General features: G+C 42.2%; 1 protein-coding gene across 1 annotated transcript; it reads right to left on the bottom strand.

The window, feature by feature from the left end:
* Positions 1-529: 529 nt before the first annotated feature.
* On the bottom strand, positions 530-20,327 carry LOC133616080 (gamma-aminobutyric acid receptor-associated protein-like 2). Its single transcript, XM_061975145.1, has 4 exons — positions 20,116-20,327; positions 8,423-8,478; positions 8,161-8,333; positions 530-976 (listed from the first exon to the last, which is right to left on the bottom strand). The coding sequence occupies exons 1-4, from the start codon at positions 20,147-20,149 to the stop codon at positions 886-888; spliced, it is 354 nt and encodes a 117-aa protein (XP_061831129.1). The 5' UTR covers positions 20,150-20,327; the 3' UTR covers positions 530-885.
* Between the last annotated feature and the right edge of the window lie 468 nt (positions 20,328-20,795).

Raw genomic sequence — 20,795 nt, 5'->3', positions numbered from 1 at the left:
GGTCAGCAGGAAACCATCCCGAGCGGAGACGGGTCAGCAGCGCAGAGATGTTCCCAACCAATATACAGGCGAGCGGTCCACCCCGGGTCCCGACCCCGGACAGCCAGCACCCCATCCATGGCCACCGGATCTGTGTGTCTTCCCCTCCACAAGGGATAGGGGGGAGCAGAGGAGAAAAGAAAAGAAACGGCAGATCAACTGGTCTAAAAAAAGGGGGGCTATTCAAAGGCTAGAGTATACAAATGAGTTTTGAGATGGGACTTAAATGTTTCTACTGAGGTAGCATCTCTAATTGTTACCGGGAGGGCATTCCATAGTGCTGGAGCCCGAATAGAAAACGCTCTACAGCCCGCAGACTTTTTTTGGGCTCTTTTTTTTGGGCTCTTTTTTGGGCAAAGTAGAGTTTAATTTGCAATAAATAGAGCTAAACGACGTCCTGCATTCTGTGTCGTCTTCTTCCCTCTGTACCGTAACAGTATCTACACATAATCAACTTACACAAAGATCTTGAAAAGAACAAGCACCTGGATTTAATTTGAATATATTTATTGGTTAGGTCATCCAGCTACCTTACCTTAAATTAAAATAGTACAATTCTCATAAATATTGTCTTCAAATAAGAAGTCATTCACACATACAAGCAGTAGGGAAGGTATTTCAAATCAATATAGCGGAGAAAATGAATGAAAGCGAACACAGCTAAATCTAAAAACAATCTTTAAAGAACGAGCGCGAAGTGGGTCAGCAGATACGTTTTCTTCAGCCTGGTAAGCAGTTAGTCCATCATTCTGTGGTGTTTACATGGGGGGTTTCCCACGGCCGTGTGAGGGCTATGATTAGATGGCAGCAGGTAATGTGGGTCACTATCATGGCTTCTTGGTTCCGTTACAAGCCGAAGGTGTTTTCGCCGCTGTACGCCACGTACAAAAAGCCATCTTCGTCTTTCTCATTGTCGTACAGCTGTCCCATCGTGATGCTGAAACATGAACCAGATACTGGATTAATGACTTCAGCACCTGTTACACTCCATTCATTTTCCACTCATGTCATTATTTCAAACAGTGACGACTGCTTTTACTTCTCAATACACATTTTACAAAGTAGAGTTTAATTTGCAAAATGTACCGTATTTTCCGCACCATAAGGCGCCCTCTGGGTTAAAAGCCGCGCCTTCAATGAACGGCATATTTCAAAACTTTGTCCACCTATAAGCCGCCCGGTAGAGATGCGCGGATAGGCAATTTATTTCATCCGCAACCGCGGCAGAAAGTCGTCAACCATCCGCCATCCACCCGATGTAACGTTTGATCAGAACTGCACCCGCCCGCCATCCGCCCGTTGTTATATATCTAATATTAATAAAAAAAAAAAAAAAAGGGTGAAAACTACGCGAATTGCACCTTGTGCAGACAAGATTTTTCTATCAGACACGGAGGAATTAGTGATGTAAAAGACCACGTTGGGACAAAAAAACACAAGTCTAATGCCGTTGCTAGCGATACAAGTGGAAAACTTTCAACGTTTTTCGTCGCCCAAACAGATTCTTTGGATGTGATAAATGCCGAAGTTTTATTTACGGAGGCAATAATTGAGCATGGACTTCCAATCGCACTGGCTGATCACATGGGACAGTTAATAATGTAATGCAACCTTTAAAAATCATTACGCGGTGATCGCGATCCCAAAAATAAACTTTTCTTGCATGATAATGTCCAGAAAAATTCGCTTTGTATTACTATAGAGTCCTTTTAATGAATGAGTTTGATGGTTTATCACAAACCTTAAATGAAAGAAGTCCTTTCTTCTCCTGCAGCATGGCCTTGCTTTGTGTTTGGTGCGCCATCCTGTCGGCTGTATTTCACAGCACGACATACTGTTAAAAGTGTTTATACTATTTATACTTTCAATTAACAAATTGAAGTCTTGTGAAAGGTTGACAGGATAACTGGCATTAACTGTCAAAATAATTTCAAACTATTGAAGTTAGCTTACAGAATAAACATGTCAATCAACCCATATGATTTTTGCTGTAATATTTTTGTTTTGAAAAGTCACTGTGACTGATAGAAAAGTGATGGTTTTAGCAACATTTTAACCTGTCTGAATGCTAATAATCATTTTGCGAGCAAGCAGGTAAGCTACGCGGGCGGAGCGCGCGGAGTGACCCATGTTACGAGCCCCCGGCCACGGGGGTGGCGGGCAGGTAAGCTGCTTACCTGCTGCGCGTGACGCCGGCCGCGGCGAAAGCGGACGAGGCGGGGTGTCGGTGCGGTGGGCGCGGTAGTGACCCTGGACGTGCGTCGGGCCCTTCTCGCGGATCGCCTCAGCTACGGCTCCCGGTGGGGCCCTCTCGGGGGAAGGGGCCTCGGTCCCGGACCCCGGCGAGGCGTCCCTCCGCTCCGTAAAAGTGTCCATCTCTTTTTTTTTTTTTCTTCTGTTGTGGCATATGCTGCAGGTGCCTGCTCGTTTTTCGTATGTGGGTAACAACATTTAACTACCGTATTTTCCGCACTATAAGGCGCACCTAAAAACCACAATTTTTCTCAAAAGCTGACAGTGCGCCTTATAACCCGGTGCGCTTTATTACGATTCATTTTCATAAAGTTTCGGTCTCGCAACTTCGGTAAACAGCCGCCATCTTTTTTCCCGGTAGAACAGGAAGCGCTTCTTCTTCTACGCAAGCAACCGCCAAGGAAAGCACCCGCCCCCATAGAACAGGAAGCGCTTCTTACCACCCGCCCCCGGAAGAAGAAGAAAAATCGCGCGGATATCACCGTACGTTTCATTTCCTGTTTACATCTGTAAAGACCACAAAATGGCTCCTACTACGCGACAAGGATCCGGTTCATAAAAAGACGCAATCTCTCCATCCGCACACGGATTACTACCGTATTTCACAGCAACTGATATTCCTGTGAACCGCACTGTGGAACGGGAGCACGTACGGTGAATATTCGCACCACAAGGAATGAGAAGTCATCCTTCACTGTGGTTCTAGCTTGCCATGCTAACTTCCACCCATGGTGATATTAAAAAGGAAGACCTTGCCAAAAGAGACCTTTCCAGCCGGCGTCATCATAAAAGCTAACTCGAAGGGATGGATGGATGAAGAAAAGATGAGCGAGTGGTTAAGGGAAGTTTACGCGAAGAGGCCGGGTGGCTTTTTTCACGCAGCTCCGAAGGCGAACACACCTTCACTAAGACGGGCAGACAGCGCCGGACGACATACGCCAACATTTGCCAGTGGATCGTAAATGCCTGGGCAGATATTTCGGTCACAACTGTGGTCCGAGCTTTCCGGAAGGCAGGATTCACAGAACTGCTGCACAACAACAGCGACACTGAATCCGATGACTTCGACGAGACGGAGCCGGCCATTTTTGGATCCCACGCTTGCGCAACTTTTCAATTCGGACACCGAAGACGAAGAATTCGAAGGATTTACGAATGAAGAATAACTTCAGAAGGTGAGCGCTATGTTTATTTTGTGTGTTGTGACATTAACGTTCGAGCAACATTATGTTGCTATTTATTGCTCTACACCATTTTGAATTTTACTATGTTTGTGATTGCACATTTGCGTACATTTTGGGACAGAGTTGTTAGAACGCTGGTTTTCAATATATTATTAAAGTTTGACTGAACTATCTGACTGTTTTTTTGACATTCACTTTAGCGCAGCGTTTTTTTGACATTCACTTTAGCGCAGCGTAGGCGCGGCTTATAGTCCGGGGCGGCTTATTGGTGGACAAAATTATGAAATATGTAATTCATAGAAGGTGCGGCTACTAATCCGGTGCGCCTTATAGTGCGGAAAATACGGTATGTATATATATTTCCCAATTGGTTTAACTGCCACCCGCAAAAAAAAAAAAAAAAAAAAAAAAAAAAAATTTTAATTAATCCGCCCGACCCGACCCGCGAGCGGATAAAATCTTATTTTTTAAAATTTCATCCGCCCGATCCGCGGATAATCCGTGGACTCCGCGGTTGTGTCCGCAAACCGCGCATCTCTACCGCCCGGTGTTGTAAGCCGCATCTAACTGCGCTAAAGGAATGTCAAAAAAACAGTCAGATAGGTCAGTCAAACTTTAATAATATATTAAAAACCAGCGTTCTAAAAACTCTGTTCACTCCCAAAATGTACGCAAATGTGCAATCACAAACATACGTATATCAACATGGACAGAGCTGCGTGAAAAAAGCCACCCGGCCTCTTCGCGTAAACTTAAACTTACCTTAACCACTCGCTCATCTTTTCTTCATCCATCCCTTCGAGTTAGCTTTTTATGATGACGCCGGCTGGAAAGGTCTCTTTTGGCAAGGTCTTCCTTTTGAATATCACCATGGGTGGAAGTTTCATTAGCATGGCAAGCTAGAACCACAGTGAAGGATGACTTCTCATTCCCTGTGGTGCGAATATTCACCGTACGTGCTCCCGTTGTATCCACGGTGCGTTTCACAGGAATATCAGTTGCTGTGAAATAGTAATCCGTGTGAGGATGGAGAGATTGCGTCTTTTCATGAACCGGATCCCTGACGCTTAGTAGGAGCCATTTTGTGGTCTTTACAGATGTAAACACACAAAGGAATATCCGCGCGTTTTTTCTTCTTCTACGCGGGCGGGTGGTTGCTTACAGTAGAAGAAGAAGCGCTTCCTGTTCTATGGGGGCGGGTGCTTACCTTGGCGGTTGCTTGCGTAGAAGAAGAAGCGCTTCCTGTTCTACCGGGAAAAAAGATGGCGGCTGTTTACCGAAGTTGCGAGATCGAAACTTTATGAAAATGAATCTTAATATTTATCCATATATAAAGTGCACCGGGTTAAAAGGCGCACTGTCAGCTTTTGAGAAAATTTGTGGTTTTTAGGTGCGGCTAATAGTGCGGAAAATACGGTATATGCAGATTAGAAATGTACATACTCTCATGTGTTTGAATGTTTCAGGTGGTTGTCAATGATTTATTTTAATAGTCGTTTACCAGAGTGGAATATTTATGAGATATACACCTTTAAACAAAAATTGGCTCATTAATTTGGAATTTATTTAGGATTTTCTGTAATTTTCCACCATTAAAAAGTAGTGTAATTTAAATTCAAGTGCTTTAGTGACATCTGGAGGAAAAATGATGTATTGCAAATGTAATGCCAGGCACAGGTCTTACTCTTGAATATTTTAATATATTTTGACATGAAAGTTTAAAGGGGAACTGCAAGTTTTTTTGCAATTGTGCCTATCGCTCACAATCATTATAAAAGATATGGTGATGGATGGATTTTTTAAAAATGCATTCTAAATATTAAATAAATGCGATCAAAAGTCCGCTTACAATGTAGCCTATGAGAGCCTTTCAATTCTGCCTATATAGCCTCTAATAAAACATCCATCCATTATATAAAGTTAAAAAAATTGAAAAAGTAACACTGAGAGTCACACACACACACACACACACACACACACACACACACACACACACACCCACACTAGATGTGGCGAAATTAACCTCTGGCTTTGACCCATACCCTTGTTCCACCCCCTGGGGGGGAAGGGGAGCACTGAGCAGCAGCGGTAGCCACGCTCGGGAATCATTTTAGTGATTTAACCCCCAATTCCAACCCTTGATGATTAGTGCCAAGCAGGGAGGTAATGGGTCCCATTTTTATAGTCTTTGGTATGACTCGGCCGGGGTTTGAACTCACAACCTACCGATCTCAGGGCTGACCACTAGGCCACTAAGCACATGATGTAAGATATGTAATGTAGTAACGGGCACATTTACAAAAACAGTTAAAATTTACGTATTTTGATCATTTTAAGCATACGCGGCACATTAATTTCAAAAACTTATCACGTTTGCTTTTTTTTTTCTTCATCACCGATTTCTGCTCACTGCAGATATTATGAGAGCCAACAAATACAAAAAAAACATCACTTACTGTGCAAGGTCTGCTGTCATTAGGATGCAGACTGCTGGGATGTTCAAATATTCCCATTTAGATGAAAAATGTGTCATGATCTTCACAAAGAAACGGGGGTTGGGGGGGAAGCGCTTTTTGTGTTGTTCTCGCCAGTTCCAGGTCCTATATGGCTGTAAAAGTATCCCAACTTGTTGGATTACCTACGCAGACGCCTCATGTCCAGGTGAGATGCATGATAAAGCAGCAGAGCACTCGATGATGTAAACATAGGGACTAGAGATGCGCGGTTTGCGGACACAACCGCGGAGTCCGCGGATTATCCGCGGATCGGGCGGATGAAATTAAAAAAAATAAGATTTTATCCGCGCGCGGGTCGGGTCGGGTGGATTAATTAGATATATATATATATTATTTTTTTTTTTTGCGGGTGGCAGTTAAACCAATTCGGAAATATATATACATAGTTAAATGTTGTTACCCACATACGAAAAACGAGCAGGCACCTGCTGCATATGCCACAACAGAAGAAAAAGAAAAGAAAAGAGATGGACACTTTTACGGAGCGGAGAAGGGACGCCTCGCCGGGGTCCGGGACCGAGGCCCCTTCCCCCGAGAGGGCCCCACCGGGAGCCGTAGCTGAGGCGATCCGCGAGAAGGGCCCGACGCACGTCCAGGGTCACCACCGCGCCGACACCCCGCCTCGTCCGCCTTCGCCGCGGCCGGCGTCACGCGCAGCAGGTAAGCAGCTTACCTGCCCGTCACCCCCGTGGCCGGGGGCTCGTAACAGGGGTCACTCCGCGCGCAGTGCGCTCACGAAAGGGGTGGGGCTCACCCTGGTTGATATAGAGAGCAGGACGGTGGCCATGGAAGTCGGAACCCGCTAAGGAGTGTGTAACAACCCACCTGCCGAATCAACTAGCCCTGAAAATGGATGGCGCTGGAGCGTCGGGCCCATATACCCGTCCGTCGCCGGCAGCGAGACGCGCTTGGAGGTGCGCTTAGCGCGGCTCCCATATGATTGCGCACTGGTGTGCGTCTGGGTCGTGACAGCGTGGCACGCGAAAGTCTGTGCTGCGTTGGATCAGTCTCCTTTCTTCAACAGGCAAAAGCTTTATAACCTCAGTGAGGTTATAAAGCGTGCGCACCAAATACGAAGCAAGGCCATGGTGCAGGAGAACAAAGGACTTCTTTCATTTAAGGTTTGTGATAAACCATCAAACTCATTCGTTAAAAGGACTCTATAGTAATATAAAGCGAATTTTTCTGGACATTATCATGCAAGAAAAGTTTATTTTTGGGACCGCGATCACCGCGTAATGATTTTTAAAGGTTGCATGACAAACATTTAACTGTCCCATGTGATCAGCCAGTGCGATTGGAAATCCATGTTCAATTATTGCCTCCGTAAATAAAACTTCGGCATTTATCACATCCAAAGAATCTGTTTGGGCGACGAAAAACGTTGAAAGTTTTCCACTTGTATCGCTAGCAACGGCATTAGACTTGTGTTTTTTTGTCCCAACGTGGTCTTTTACATCCCTAATTCCTCCGTGTCCGATCGAAAAATCTTGTCTGCACAAGGTGCAATTCGCGTAGTTTTCACCCTTTTTTTTTTTGTTAATTAATGAAAAACCCGGAATAGGTTGATGAAAACCGTACGAATTACGGGAAAACCGGAGTAGTTGGCAGGCTCACTAATGCCTTGCATCATCTATATTAGATCGGGCGGATGGCGGGCGGGTGCAGTTCTGATCAAACGTTACATCGGGTGGATGGCGGATGGTTGACGACTTTCTGACGCGGTTGCGGATGAAATAAATTGCCTATCCGCGCATCTCTAATAGGGACACACGGAAGTGATCACGGTGACCGAGGTGAATCATGGCGCCGCTATGAATAGTTTGTCCGTTTTAGCGCTTATAAGAACAATATCACTAATACTTGGTTAATATTTAAGTCACGAAATGTAAATTGAATATTGTTGGCGTTTTTTGAATAGTTATTTATTAGATTTTATGGGCGTAATAGTGGAGCTCCCATAGGCTCTGCTGTACGCAAACTTTTATTTCCGTTGATTTAATATTTAGAATGCATAAAAAAAAAAAATCATAACGATTGTGAACGACAGGCAAAATTCCCAAAAAAGTGAAGTTCCCCTTAAAATATGACCTGCAATATTTCAAACAAACCTTGCTCGGTTCAAGTTACTATCTATCGAGTAGATCTATCACATATCCTGTTCTGACCTGGACTGTGGGACTGTCTTGTCCACAAACAGGAAGATGGCCTTTTCTGAGGGCAGCTGAATGCGTTTCCTGATGATCCACATGAACTGGGCCACCGTGATGTCAGAGGGAACCAGGTACTTCCTCTTGTCGATGTCCACTATCTGAGATCCGGAGACTTTCTCAACAATCACCTAACACACACAACCCAAAACACACAGTAGCAGCACAATCAGAAATAAAGTCGTTTTTGTTTCCACCAGAAGTGATGGATTTTACTCACCGGGACCCTGTCAGGGTACTTGTTGCGGATTTTGGCCGATTCTATAAATCGATGTTCTACAAGACATCAAGCAAAATGTGTTTCAATTGGAAGGCATTTATAACATTAACGTTTGCTCCATAAAAAAAATAATTAGACAAAATAGTACATTTATTGAAGGGAGGGCTATGATTACATACAGTTAATAGCTAGCGCAGAATATTGCTAGCTCATGGCTATCATAGCTAATTGCTAGCTGGCAACTACAGTGCTAATTGCTAGCCATCTTAAATGCTAACATGAGTACAATAATAAATAATTATTATTTATTATATATATTATTCATGTTTTAATTTTAAACTGAAAGGTACAGTGAGTAGGGTAACAATGCCACTGCCTATCGATAACCACACTACAGTGTGTTGGATCAATGTTCATGTGTATTTAACGACTGTGGAAGTCGCTTCCTAGCAGTTCCACTGAAGACACGGCACAAGAGCCAAGCGTGCAGGTTCAACAAGGCTTTAATGATAATGTTTTCTTCCAACAACAGATTTCTCTCCCAGAACGTGACTTTTCAGTCACGTCCGTATCCTCTCTCTCCCTCTGCTCCCGGCTGCTTGCTGTTAAAGACAACAGGTGATTAGATTAACACGTACCACTTGTGAAATCTAATCGCCTGCCAGCTGTGTCTCGCCGTCAGCACTTGCCCCGCCCCTGCCCGGTGGTGCTCGTCCTCAGCATCGGTGACTTTTGCTCCTACAGGCAGCGCTGACTACACCTCCCCCCACAACGACATTTAAATTTGTGCAAAAAATTGCCAGGTGAAATGGAAAAAAATATACATTTTAAAAGAGTCAAATCAACCAAAAATGTCATGTTGCCCCTGCAAGTAACTCTGCAGACACCTGGGGGTCACGGACAACCTATTGAAGACCTCTGGTACACAGTATTATGAGTTTCCACAATGAATATGACAAATACAAATGGTTGTTTATAATATTGTGATCCATGATCCAGTGATAGGTAGTTTTGGAACGAGCTGGTTCTTTGAAGTGCATAAGCTGCCTCTCAATCCGTTTTTTATGTTAAAGTCGCACGTGATTGGTCAAACTGCATGGCTCTGCATGCGTCCACACTGAACAGACGAAAGCAGGAGGCTTTACACACACACACAGCACAGTCGTGAGCACACAAACAAGAGGGAGGGAGATGAACAAGAGTGAGAGAAAGTTGCTGAATTACCGACTACGTGCTGGAGAGGTGAGGAAAACGAGCAGCGGGAAACAAAAGTTAAGGCACTTTTGTGTTTCCCAATGCTAATCTCCACTAAAGAAGAGGAAATGGATACTGCTTTTTCTTTTTGTTTTGCACTTTTCAATTTATATTGTTATGTAATGTTTTGTTGACGTTGTGTTGTTTGTTTCGCTGTAAAGAGTTAGAAAAATCAAAGAATAATTAAATCACAGATTAATAAACTTTTTGGTCTAATTGAGTTGGGTCTTTTTTTTTGTAATTTATCACTTGTATTCAGGGCCGGCCCGTGGCATAGGCCGTATAGGCAAATGCTAAGGGCGCCGTCCATCAGGGGGCGCCACGCCAGTGCCACAAATGTTGGAGAAAAAAATAAAATAAAATAATCCCACGTTAATTAAAATGCAAAGTAAAGCCTATTTATTAGAAATATTATTTGTTACAACATTACGACCCCCCCCCCCCCCCTCCTCCCCCCGCACGGTGCGCCCCCTCCCTTCCCGTATCATGACTCTTTTTGGACGTCACCACATCAAAAAATCAACACAAGATGTCAAAACGGCCAAAACTGTCAGGTGCCCAGGGAAGAAAAAAGAGAAAAGAAGAGGAGGAGAAACGAGAAAAGACAGAGGTAGCAGGTAGGTAACGTTAGCCTACATGAAATTATTTGTCTGTTACAGAATGTGATAGTAGCTGGCTTTTTAGCATTAAGCTAATGTTACATGATTCGGCAATTGCTAATCAATAAATAGCTAGTTCTGTTTTAACGTCGGGTTAATATTGTGGAGGGGGCTAAATTGTTATGGAAAATAATAATGTAACGTTAGGTAATTACAGTACTCCCACCTTACATTCCTCAGGGACATTTGTATTAGATCTTTTAAGCAGGTGTTTTTTGTTTACATGGTTATTGCCTTCTGGTTAGCTAATGTTTGCCCTGCAGGTAATAGTCACTTTTCCACCCCTTTATATATTAGGTATAGTTGTAAGTAAAAAAAAAAGGTCAAAGACAAAGCTATTCAGTTTCTTGTGAGTATATACACTTCACTGCCGATGTGGGGGGGCGCCACCTAAAATCTTGCCTAGGGCGCCAGATTGGTTAGGGCCGGGCCTGCTTGTATTTGTAGCAATCTATTCCATGTTGTAAATAAATCCATGTAAATGATAAACATTTGAAATGGATGTCAAACCTATTAACCGTGCATAAAAACAGATTAATTACGCCATTTTATTTTTAGCCCGTACATGCTACTTTACTGCAGAGGATCAGTCCTTGCATAAGTCAGTGCAAAGATAGTGGGCTTGCTGGCAAGTTTCGCTTCAAAATACATCCCAGCAGGACTTCATATAATATTGTTAGTAAGTAAATGACATGCATTCAAGAAAAACATTTAAAAAATGTTAATGTATGACATTATGACAATGAAATAGTGCGTGTCAAAAAATCGGGGTCTTTTTTAAAGTGAATTTTAATTATGCAAGCAAGTAATTGAATGTGAATAATTGTGATTAATCAAAATGTAAAACTGATATGATTTTTTTTAATTGTTTGATTATTGAAAATTCATGTTACACATATTTAGTAATAAATCAATTTTAACAAAATATTCTGAAGAGAGTACAACTACAACAAAAATACATCAGCAGATACAATACAAACACATATGATACCAGTATTTAGTATTTAAAAAATTGGGATAGGTAGAAAGTAAGTTAATAGTAATAACCAGTGCTCCTTTCTACTAAGCTGAGCTGCTGTGTAACTTTGATGAAGAAGTTGTCAGCCAGCTTGAAAAACCATCACTGATGGTGGAAACTTGACACTAGACTTCAGGCAACGTGGATCCTGTGCCTCTCCTGTCTTCCTCCAGACTCTGGGACCTCGATTTCCAAAGGAAATGCAAAATTTGCATGGTTGGGTGATGGTTTGGGGTGCCATGTCATCTGCTGGTGTCGGTCCACTCTGTTTCCTGAGATCCAGGGTCAACGCAGCCGTCTACCAGCAAGTTTTAGAGCACTTCATGCTTCCTGCTGCTGACCTGCTCTATGGAGATGGAGATTTCAAGTTCCAACAGGACTTGGCGCCTGCACACAGCGCAAAATCTACCCGTGCCTGGTTTACGGACAATGGTATTTCTGTTCTAAATTGGCCCGCCAACTCCCCTGACCTTAGCCCCATAGAAAATCTGTGGGGTATTGTGAAAAGGAAGATGCAGAATGCCAGACCCAAAAACGCAGAAGAGTTGAAGGCCACTATCAGAGCAACCTGGGCTCTCATAACACCTGAGCAGTGCCAGAAACTCATCGACTCCATGCCACGCCGCATTAACGCAGTAATTGAGGCAAAAGGAGCTCCAACCAAGTATTGAGTATTGTACATGCTCATATTTTTCATTTTCATACTTTTCAGTTGGCCAACATTTCTAAAAATCCCTTTTTTGTATTAGCCTTAAGTAATATTCTAATTTTGTGACACACGGAATTTTGGATTTTCATTTGTTGCCACTTCAAATCATCAAAATTAAATGAAATAAACATTTGAATGCATCAGTCTGTGTGCAATGAATAAATATAATGTACAAGTTACACCTTTTGAATGCAATTACTGAAATAAATCAAGTTTTTCAAAATATTCTAATTTACTGGCTTTTACCTGTATGTGATGATCATATTGAAACTGTATGCATGTTCGAAATAAACTTTGACTTACAAACCAACCAACCAAGATTTTAGGATTCCTCACAAGGAAACGTTACAATGTGTTAACATCCATGAACTGCTATAAAAGTAATTAGCTTGCAAGTTATTGTGATGTAGAAAAAATCCCGTAGTTTTACCAATTTTTAGCAGATTTCCCATATTTTGAAATGCAAATGTTGATGCTTCCTTAAACAAATGTACTAAAGGTGATTGTGATATCTCCCGATGTTTTATGCTGCTAAATCAACCACAACCCGCACAACAAATGATGTCGCTACTGGTCTGACGTTTCCAAAAATGGAAAAAAACACCAACACTTAAAGCCTTGTCCAGCTGTTTACTGACGTACACTATTCTTGTTTACCCAACTTTTATTGCACATTAACATCTGCTCTCGACCTCATTGACTACTAATCATCGGTATCGGCCTAAAAACACATATAGGTCGATCTCTAGTAAGGACTCAATATTTGACCCCATAGTGTTTTCCCATTCAAACCACAAAACTAGTTATTATGAACTCACACATTTCTGAAAAATAACAACAACAAAAATACCTATTTTAAGTTTATTCAAACTCTAGTTACTCGCTATTAGTACAACTTAGGTTGCTGGGGATGAAACATTAGTTGTTGGCTTTCAAAAGAGCTTAAAGTCCTGCCTCTCGTCTAGAGCTGGACGATATATCGAGTTTGTAAGATATATCGACATATTTCTAAACAAGATATTAATTAAGAAAATATCGTAATATCGATATCATTTATTTCACGTTAAAATGACCAAACGCCGCTTATTTGTTGTATAGGGCAGGGCCGACATCCGGGCAACTGAGCTACATACGGGTTCTTCGAGCCATAGCAACCTGACTGGCGTTGAAAACAAACCGTCGCCATTACTCTTTAACCTGTCGACCTGCGCTGATTAAACCCGTCATTCTGCCTCCAAAATGCCAAAAAACTGTGTTGTTTTTGGTTGTGCAAACCACAACTGGAAACAGGGAAAACAAAGGTCGTATTTTGTTCTGCCAAAGCGTGCTGAAAGCCCACAGAGACGAGACAAATGGCTCGCAGCTTTACACCGGGAAAACGAGGACGGTTCTCACTGGAGTCCCCCAAAATCCCGGGTCGTGTGTTCGGATCACTTCGTTTCTGGTAAATATAAGGAACAAAAATCCACCTTCTTAACCACAACTTGGCTATACCGTCCATGCTAATGTTGAACCCGTTGAATTTTTACTGAATAACGTTCGACAGCTGAAGTTGTTGTTGTTGCACAACAATAACATACGGTATAAAGGCTATTTTCGAAAACCGGTTTCATTTAAATTTGCACTTAACGGTTGGGTTTTTAAAAACCAATAAACCCTATAATTTTCATGTTGCCATTTAATCAACTTTTCAAGACAGTCGTAAAATGCTGTCTGCAAGTCTCCTTTGTTGTAATCAAACATTACTTGTAGTTGTAGCCCTCAAATCTCTCAATATTTTTTCATTTTTTCCCTCTCAGGACGACCTGTAAAGAATCCCATGCACCCTGATTATGCACCATCCATCTTACCTCACCTGCCACAGAGTGGAAAGAAGGCATCCCATAGGATGGACAGTTACGAGCGACATAAACTGACAACTTCAAAGCGTGAATCGGCAGCAGAGAACTCAAAAAGTACAAAGAAACACTGTGGGAAACGACTACCTTTCAGTGATCTAACGGAAAGGACAAATGAGTGTGAAAACATTGAGCCTGCTGCAATCAATGTTAACATGTTGACTGAGCTGCTGAGAGAAGAGTCAACCCAGACTGAGCCTGAACAGTAAGGAACAGTAATTCAGCAAATAATAAATCATAATACTGAACTGAATTTGAATGAGCTCTCTACAGATATAATAAATATACAGATACTGGTAGCCACCGTGTCATCCTTATTATCATTTATCAACATACCTTGGGTGATTTAACAATTTTTATGTGATTTATTCGTTATATAACAACCGAAGCTAACAACCGACCTGGTGCGCTTGTGAGGTAGACATAAAGATTTCCAAATTCCATGTCCGGCCATTGTGTAGGATTATCAGTCCACGCATCTGCTGGAAGGCGGTAAGGGCAGTCGTTTAATCCAACTACAGAACATTTTAACTCGTATCTTAACCTAGCCTCACTGGAAAGACTATTTACATAATCATACGCCATTTAGAACAGTTTAAAATGCCGTGAAACCTCGTTAAATGCCTTTTCTGTCAATGCTGTGTTCGCTGTGAGCTGGTTTGTTTTCAACGAATTCAATATGGCGACCGGTTGCTAGGGGATTGGCAGGCGGAAGTGAGGTAGGTCCGCCCTCGCCTATTCCTTGTTCTCCCCCGCTCCCCTTCCATGGGCTACTAAACCCCTCCCCTTCCTCCTTCCAAGAGGTGTTTGCACTATAATAACATCCATGATTGGTTGGTTGTTTACTATGATGAGTCACAATTGGTTAGAAGCAGGCCAATCAGAGGCAAGATAGGGCGGGTCATCGAACCAGGAAGGGAAATAAAGTGCCTGCCTGCAAATGTATTTTTTTTTAAATCTGAGTTTGATACATTTTGTATTATTTGCACAGCTGTGTTATTTATTTTATGTAGAAATAATATTTTTGTGTTTCATTTATGTTATGTAATTCTGTACTACTTAAACAGTTTCTTTTCTGTGCTGTTAATACCCATCTTGACTAAGTGAGTTAATAAAAGTGCCACTGACTGTTTACAGTACAGTTGTCATTCACTTCAATTTCACGGAATATCACTCAAAAATGTATATCTTTATATGTATACTTTCACCGAAATATACAGGTAAAAGCCAGTAAATTAGAATATTTTGAAAAACTTGATTTATTTCAGTAATTGCATTCAAAAGGTGTAACTTGTACATTATATTTATTCATTGCACACAGACTAATGCATTCAAATGTTTATTTCATTTAATTTTGATGATTTGAAGTGGCAACAAATGAAAATCCAAAATTCCGTGTGTCACAAAATTAGAATATTACTTAAGGCTAATACAAAAAAAGGATTTTTAGAAATGTTGGCCAACTGAAAAGTATGAAAATGAAAAATATGAGCATGTGCAATACTCAATACTTGGTTGGAGCTCCTTTTGCCTCAATTACTGCGTTAATGCGGCGTGGCATGGAGTCGGTGAGTTTCTGGCACTGCTCAGGTGTTATGAGAGCCCAGGTTGCTCTGATAGTGGCCTTCAACTCTTCTGCGTTTTTGGGTCTGGCATTCTGCATCTTCCTTTTCACAATACCCCACAGATTTTCTATGGGGCTAAGGTCAGGGGAGTTGGCGGGCCAATTTAGAACAGAAATACCATGGTCCGTAAACCAGGCACGGGTAGATTTTGCGCTGTGTGCAGGCGCCAAGTCCTGTTGGAACTTGAAATCTCCATCTCCATAGAGCAGGTCAGCAGCAGGAAGCATGAAGTGCTCTAAAACTTGCTGGTAGACGGCTGCGTTGACCCTGGATCTCAGGAAACAGAGTGGACCGACACCAGCAGATGACATGGCACCCCAAACCATCACTGATGGTGGAAACTTTACACTAGACTTCAGGCAACGTGGATCCTGTGCCTCTCCTGTCTTCCTCCAGACTCTGGGACCTCGATTTCCAAAGGAAATGCAAAATTTGCATGGTTGGGTGATGGTTTGGGGTGCCATGTCATCTGCTGGTGTCGGTCCACTCTGTTTCCTGAGATCCAGGGTCAACGCAGCCGTCTACCAGCAAGTTTTAGAGCACTTCATGCTTCCTGCTGCTGACCTGCTCTATGGAGATGGAGATTTCAAGTTCCAACAGGACTTGGCGCCTGCACACAGCGCAAAATCTACCCGTGCCTGGTTTACGGACCATGGTATTTCTGTTCTAAATTGGCCCGCCAACTCCCCTGACCTTAGCCCCATAGAAAATCTGTGGGGTATTGTGAAAAGGAAGATGCAGAATGCCAGACCCAAAAACGCAGAAGAGTTGAAGGCCACTATCAGAGCAACCTGGGCTCTCATAACACCTGAGCAGTGCCAGAAACTCATCGACTCCATGCCACGCCGCATTAACGCAGTAATTGAGGCAAAAGGAGCTCCAACCAAGTATTGAGTATTGTACATGCTCATATTTTTCATTTTCATACTTTTCAGTTGGCCAACATTTCTAAAAATCCCTTTTTTGTATTAGCCTTAAGTAATATTCTAATTTTGTGACACACGGAATTTTGGATTTTCATTTGTTGCCACTTCAAATCATCAAAATTAAATGAAATAAACATTGGAATGCATCAGTCTGTGTGCAATGAATAAATATAATGTACAAGTTACACCTTTTGAATGCAATTACTGAAATAAATCAAGTTTTTCAAAATATTCTAATTTACTGGCTTTTACCTGTATATCCAGATATATATCGAATATCGAATTTAAGTAAAAATATATCGAGATATACTTTTTCGTCCATATCGCCCAGCCCTACTCTCGTCTTAATGTTTAAGTAACAGCTTTACATTTATTTTCTTCAACATTTTAGCCATAAAATGGGCTTAATGAGAATACTCGTATATATTGTACTAATATGCTTTGTCATTGAAAGAACAAAGCTCAACTGTGGAGGTTCAGCGACCTTAGCATATGCTGACCTACATTACATCTGGGTATTATCTTCGACCCAACTCTCTCCTTTGAGTCACACATTAAGAGTGTTACTAAAACGGCCTTCTTTCATCTCCGTAATATCGCTAAAATTCGTTCCATTTTGTCCACTAGCGACGCTGAGATCATTATTCATGCGTTCGTTACGTCTCGTCTCGATTACTGTAACGTATTATTTTCGGGTCTCCCTATGTCTAGCATTAAAAGATTACAGTTGGTACAAAATGCGGCTGCTAAACTTTTGACAAGAACAAGAAAGTTTGATCATATTACGCCTATACTGGCTCACCTGCACTGGCTTCCTGTGCACTTAAGATGCGACTTTAAGGTTTTACTACTTACGTATAAAATACTACACGGTCTAGCTCCAGCCTATCTTGCCGATTGTATTGTACCATATGTCCCGGCAAGAAATCTGCGTTCAAAGAACTCCGGCTTATTAGTGATTCCCAGAGCCCAAAAAAAGTCTGCGGGCTATAGAGCGTTTTCTATTCGGGCTCCAGCACTATGGAATGCCCTCCCGGTAACAGTTAGAGATGCTACCTCAGTAGAAACATTTAAGTCCCATCTCAAAACTCATTTGTATACTCTAGCCTTTGAATAGCCCCCCTTTTTTTAGACCAGTTGATCTGCCGTTTCTTTTCTTTTCTCCTCTGCTCCCCCCTATCCCTTGTGGAGGGGAAGACACACAAATCCGGTGGCCATGGATGGGGTGCTGGCTGTCCGGGGTCGGGACCCGGGGTGGACCGCTCGCCTGTATATCGGTTGGGAACATCTCTGCGCTGCTGACCCGTCTCCGCTCGGGATGGTTTCCTGCTGACCCCACTGTGGACTGGACTCTTACTGTTATGCTGGATCCACTATGGACTGGACTCTCACAATATTATGTTAGACCCACTCGACATTCATTGCATTCGGTCTCCCTAGAGGGGGGGGGGGGGGGTTACCCACATATGCGGTCCTCTCCAAGGTTTCTCATAGTCATTCACATCGACGTCCCACTGGGGTGAGTTTTTCCTTGCCCTTATGTGGGCTATACCGAGGATGTCGTTGTGGCTTGTGCAGCCCTTTGAGACACTTGTGATTTAGGGCTATATAAATAAACATTGATTGATTGATTGATTGATTACATCTCGTCTTTGATGAACAACATCTTTGATGTTTTTGTCAATTGTTAGAGCAAACTAGCCATGGAAAAAAAAGACATACAACAGAAATGGTAAAGGCCACCACAGAAGGCCTCTTTCTCTGCCAAAACACATTTCACTCCCTGGTAGCAGTACACAGGCTTCGCTACAGGCCGAATAGACAAAGCAGCACAGAGTCAGCGCTTCTAAAAGTTTTTAACGATATCCTCCTGTCCACTGATTCTGGTAAATATGTTGTCCTGGTGCTTTTAGATCTGTCTGCTGCGTTCGACACCGTCGACCACGCCACCTTAATCACTCGTCTTGAGAACTGTGTGGGCATTAAGGGCGCCGCCCTCAACTGGTTCCGGTCGTACCTAACCGACAGGAGTTTTTGTGTAAAAGTAGACAGTTTTATGTCGTCCACAGCTCCTTTACCACATGGGGTCCCCCAGGGCTCAATCCTTGCCCCAATTTTATTTGCGCTTTACCTTCTCCCCCTTGGTTCTATTTTTAGGAAGTACAGTATTGCATTTCATTTTTATGCCGATGATTGCCAGATTTATTTTCCCATGGCACAAAATAACACGGTTCAACGTCTTATTGACTGCCTGCACGACATCAAAGTCTGGCTTTCAGCTAACTTCCTGAGCCTAAATGAAGATAAAACAGAAGTTATGTTGTTCGGTCCAAGTCGCTCTCCCTCCCCCAACGTTGACCTCGGCACTCTGACCCCGTATCTCAGCGACTCTGTCACAAACCTGGGGGTAAAGTTTGACTCAGATTTTAAATTCGAAAAACAAATCAGCAGCGTCGTTCAAAAAAGCTTTTATCAATTACGCCAAATAGCGAAAGTGAAACCGCTTCTATCAAGACATGATCTTGGGAAATTAATCCACGCTTTTATCTCGACTCGTCTTGATTATTGTAATGCCCTGTATGTTGGCATTAGCCAGGCCTCCCTCGCCCGCCTGCAGCTCGTGCAGAACTCTGCTGCTCGTCTGCTAACACAGACCCGCAGACGTGAGCACATCACCCCTATTTTAGCGTCCCTTCACTGGCTCCCTGTTCGTTACCGAATACATTTTAAACTCCTTTTATTTGTTTTTAAATGTCTAAACAACCTCGCGCCAACCTATCTCTCCGACCTCCTTCAGCCTTACTGCCCCACCCGATCCTTAAGATCAGCCGATCAGCTGCTGTTGACGGTCCCTGACACAAGGCTGAAGCTTAGAGGTGACAGAGCTTTCGCCGTTGCTGCTCCCAAGCTCTGGAACGACCTACCCCTGAGTGTTAGACAAGCCTCCTCTCTTCCTGTTTTTAAATCTCTCTTAAAAACATACTTTTATTCCATGGCTTTTAACACTGAGTGATATCCATCCTGCAATGGCGCCCCATAATACACCTGCTGTGATCCTGTTTTTATGTTTTTATTAATTCTATTTTAATTATTTATTTTTTATCGTGTTCTGTTTGTGTTGTGTTGTGTTTGCTCGGTACTCGTTTTATCTTTTAACCTGCTCATTGTACAGCACTTTGGCTACCCCTGTGGTAAATTTTAAATGTGCTCTATAAATAAAGTTGATTTGATTTGATTTGCCTGATCGATTAACTAAACAGTTGAACACCATTTCCCCAGCGCATAGCACAGAATGCTTTTAGACGTGTGACGTCGTTCAAATAAATATTGTAAGACACGACGCATCATCCTATACCAATATTGTAGGCCATAGCGTCATCATCGCCATAACAGCTTTGTATGCATTATTTAGTGCATTAGGACTAGCTACAGCCATTATAGGGCTTTTAAGATACAGACGCTAGCACGACAGGCCCCGGCCTATTTTCATGGCGTCCCATTTGTACACACTGGAAGGGTTTAATTTCAACAATTTACCTGCATGACAGTTTCGACAACATATTTGTCGTGATAATAACAATAATAACATCCCCTTCTCACTTACCCAAGGAATGGTCCTCTTTGAACATCCATTTCATCTTTGCCGTTTCCGGGATCTTTTTAGCTGGGTGTGGTTGATTGTAAGCGTCACTCAACTTCAATTTAAGGAGTTAAATCTTGCTCTTGGGCGAGTATTATTTCAATTTCAGCAGTAAAACAGACGCACCACAGCTAATCGGCTCTTTATAGTCAACACTTCAGCAAAACAACAAACAAGCTCCGCCCCTTCATGTCAGCCAATAGGGAGCCGCTTTGCCAACGGCCTCTTTCATTGTGCCTTATTTGAGGGGGGCAAGCTGTAAGGAAATGGCAACTACTGTCTCTTTGGCTACCTGATCATTGAATAAACGATCAGTATTTTCAATAATTACATATAAATATTATTAAATGAACACATTAAATATATTTATTGTGATAAATCATGTTTTAACACAAAATACACTAGGCAAGAAACGCCCTACTTATAAAGTGTTTTAAACCGTGTACTGACGTCATCATTCCGTCTTGGTAAACTCCCTGACAGATTCGCTTCTTACTAAAAATAATTCTTACATTAAATTGTTATATTATCATATATATATATATATGTATATATATATATATATATATATATATATATATATATATATATATATATATATATATATATATATATATACAAATATGCATATAAATACATACACA

Source organism: Nerophis lumbriciformis, linkage group LG15 (genome assembly GCF_033978685.3).
Source record: "Nerophis lumbriciformis linkage group LG15, RoL_Nlum_v2.1, whole genome shotgun sequence".
In the NCBI taxonomy this organism is placed as follows: domain Eukaryota; kingdom Metazoa; phylum Chordata; class Actinopteri; order Syngnathiformes; family Syngnathidae; genus Nerophis; species Nerophis lumbriciformis.
Note: the sequence above shows the minus strand (reverse complement) of the source record. Positions and strands in the feature narration are given on the sequence as shown.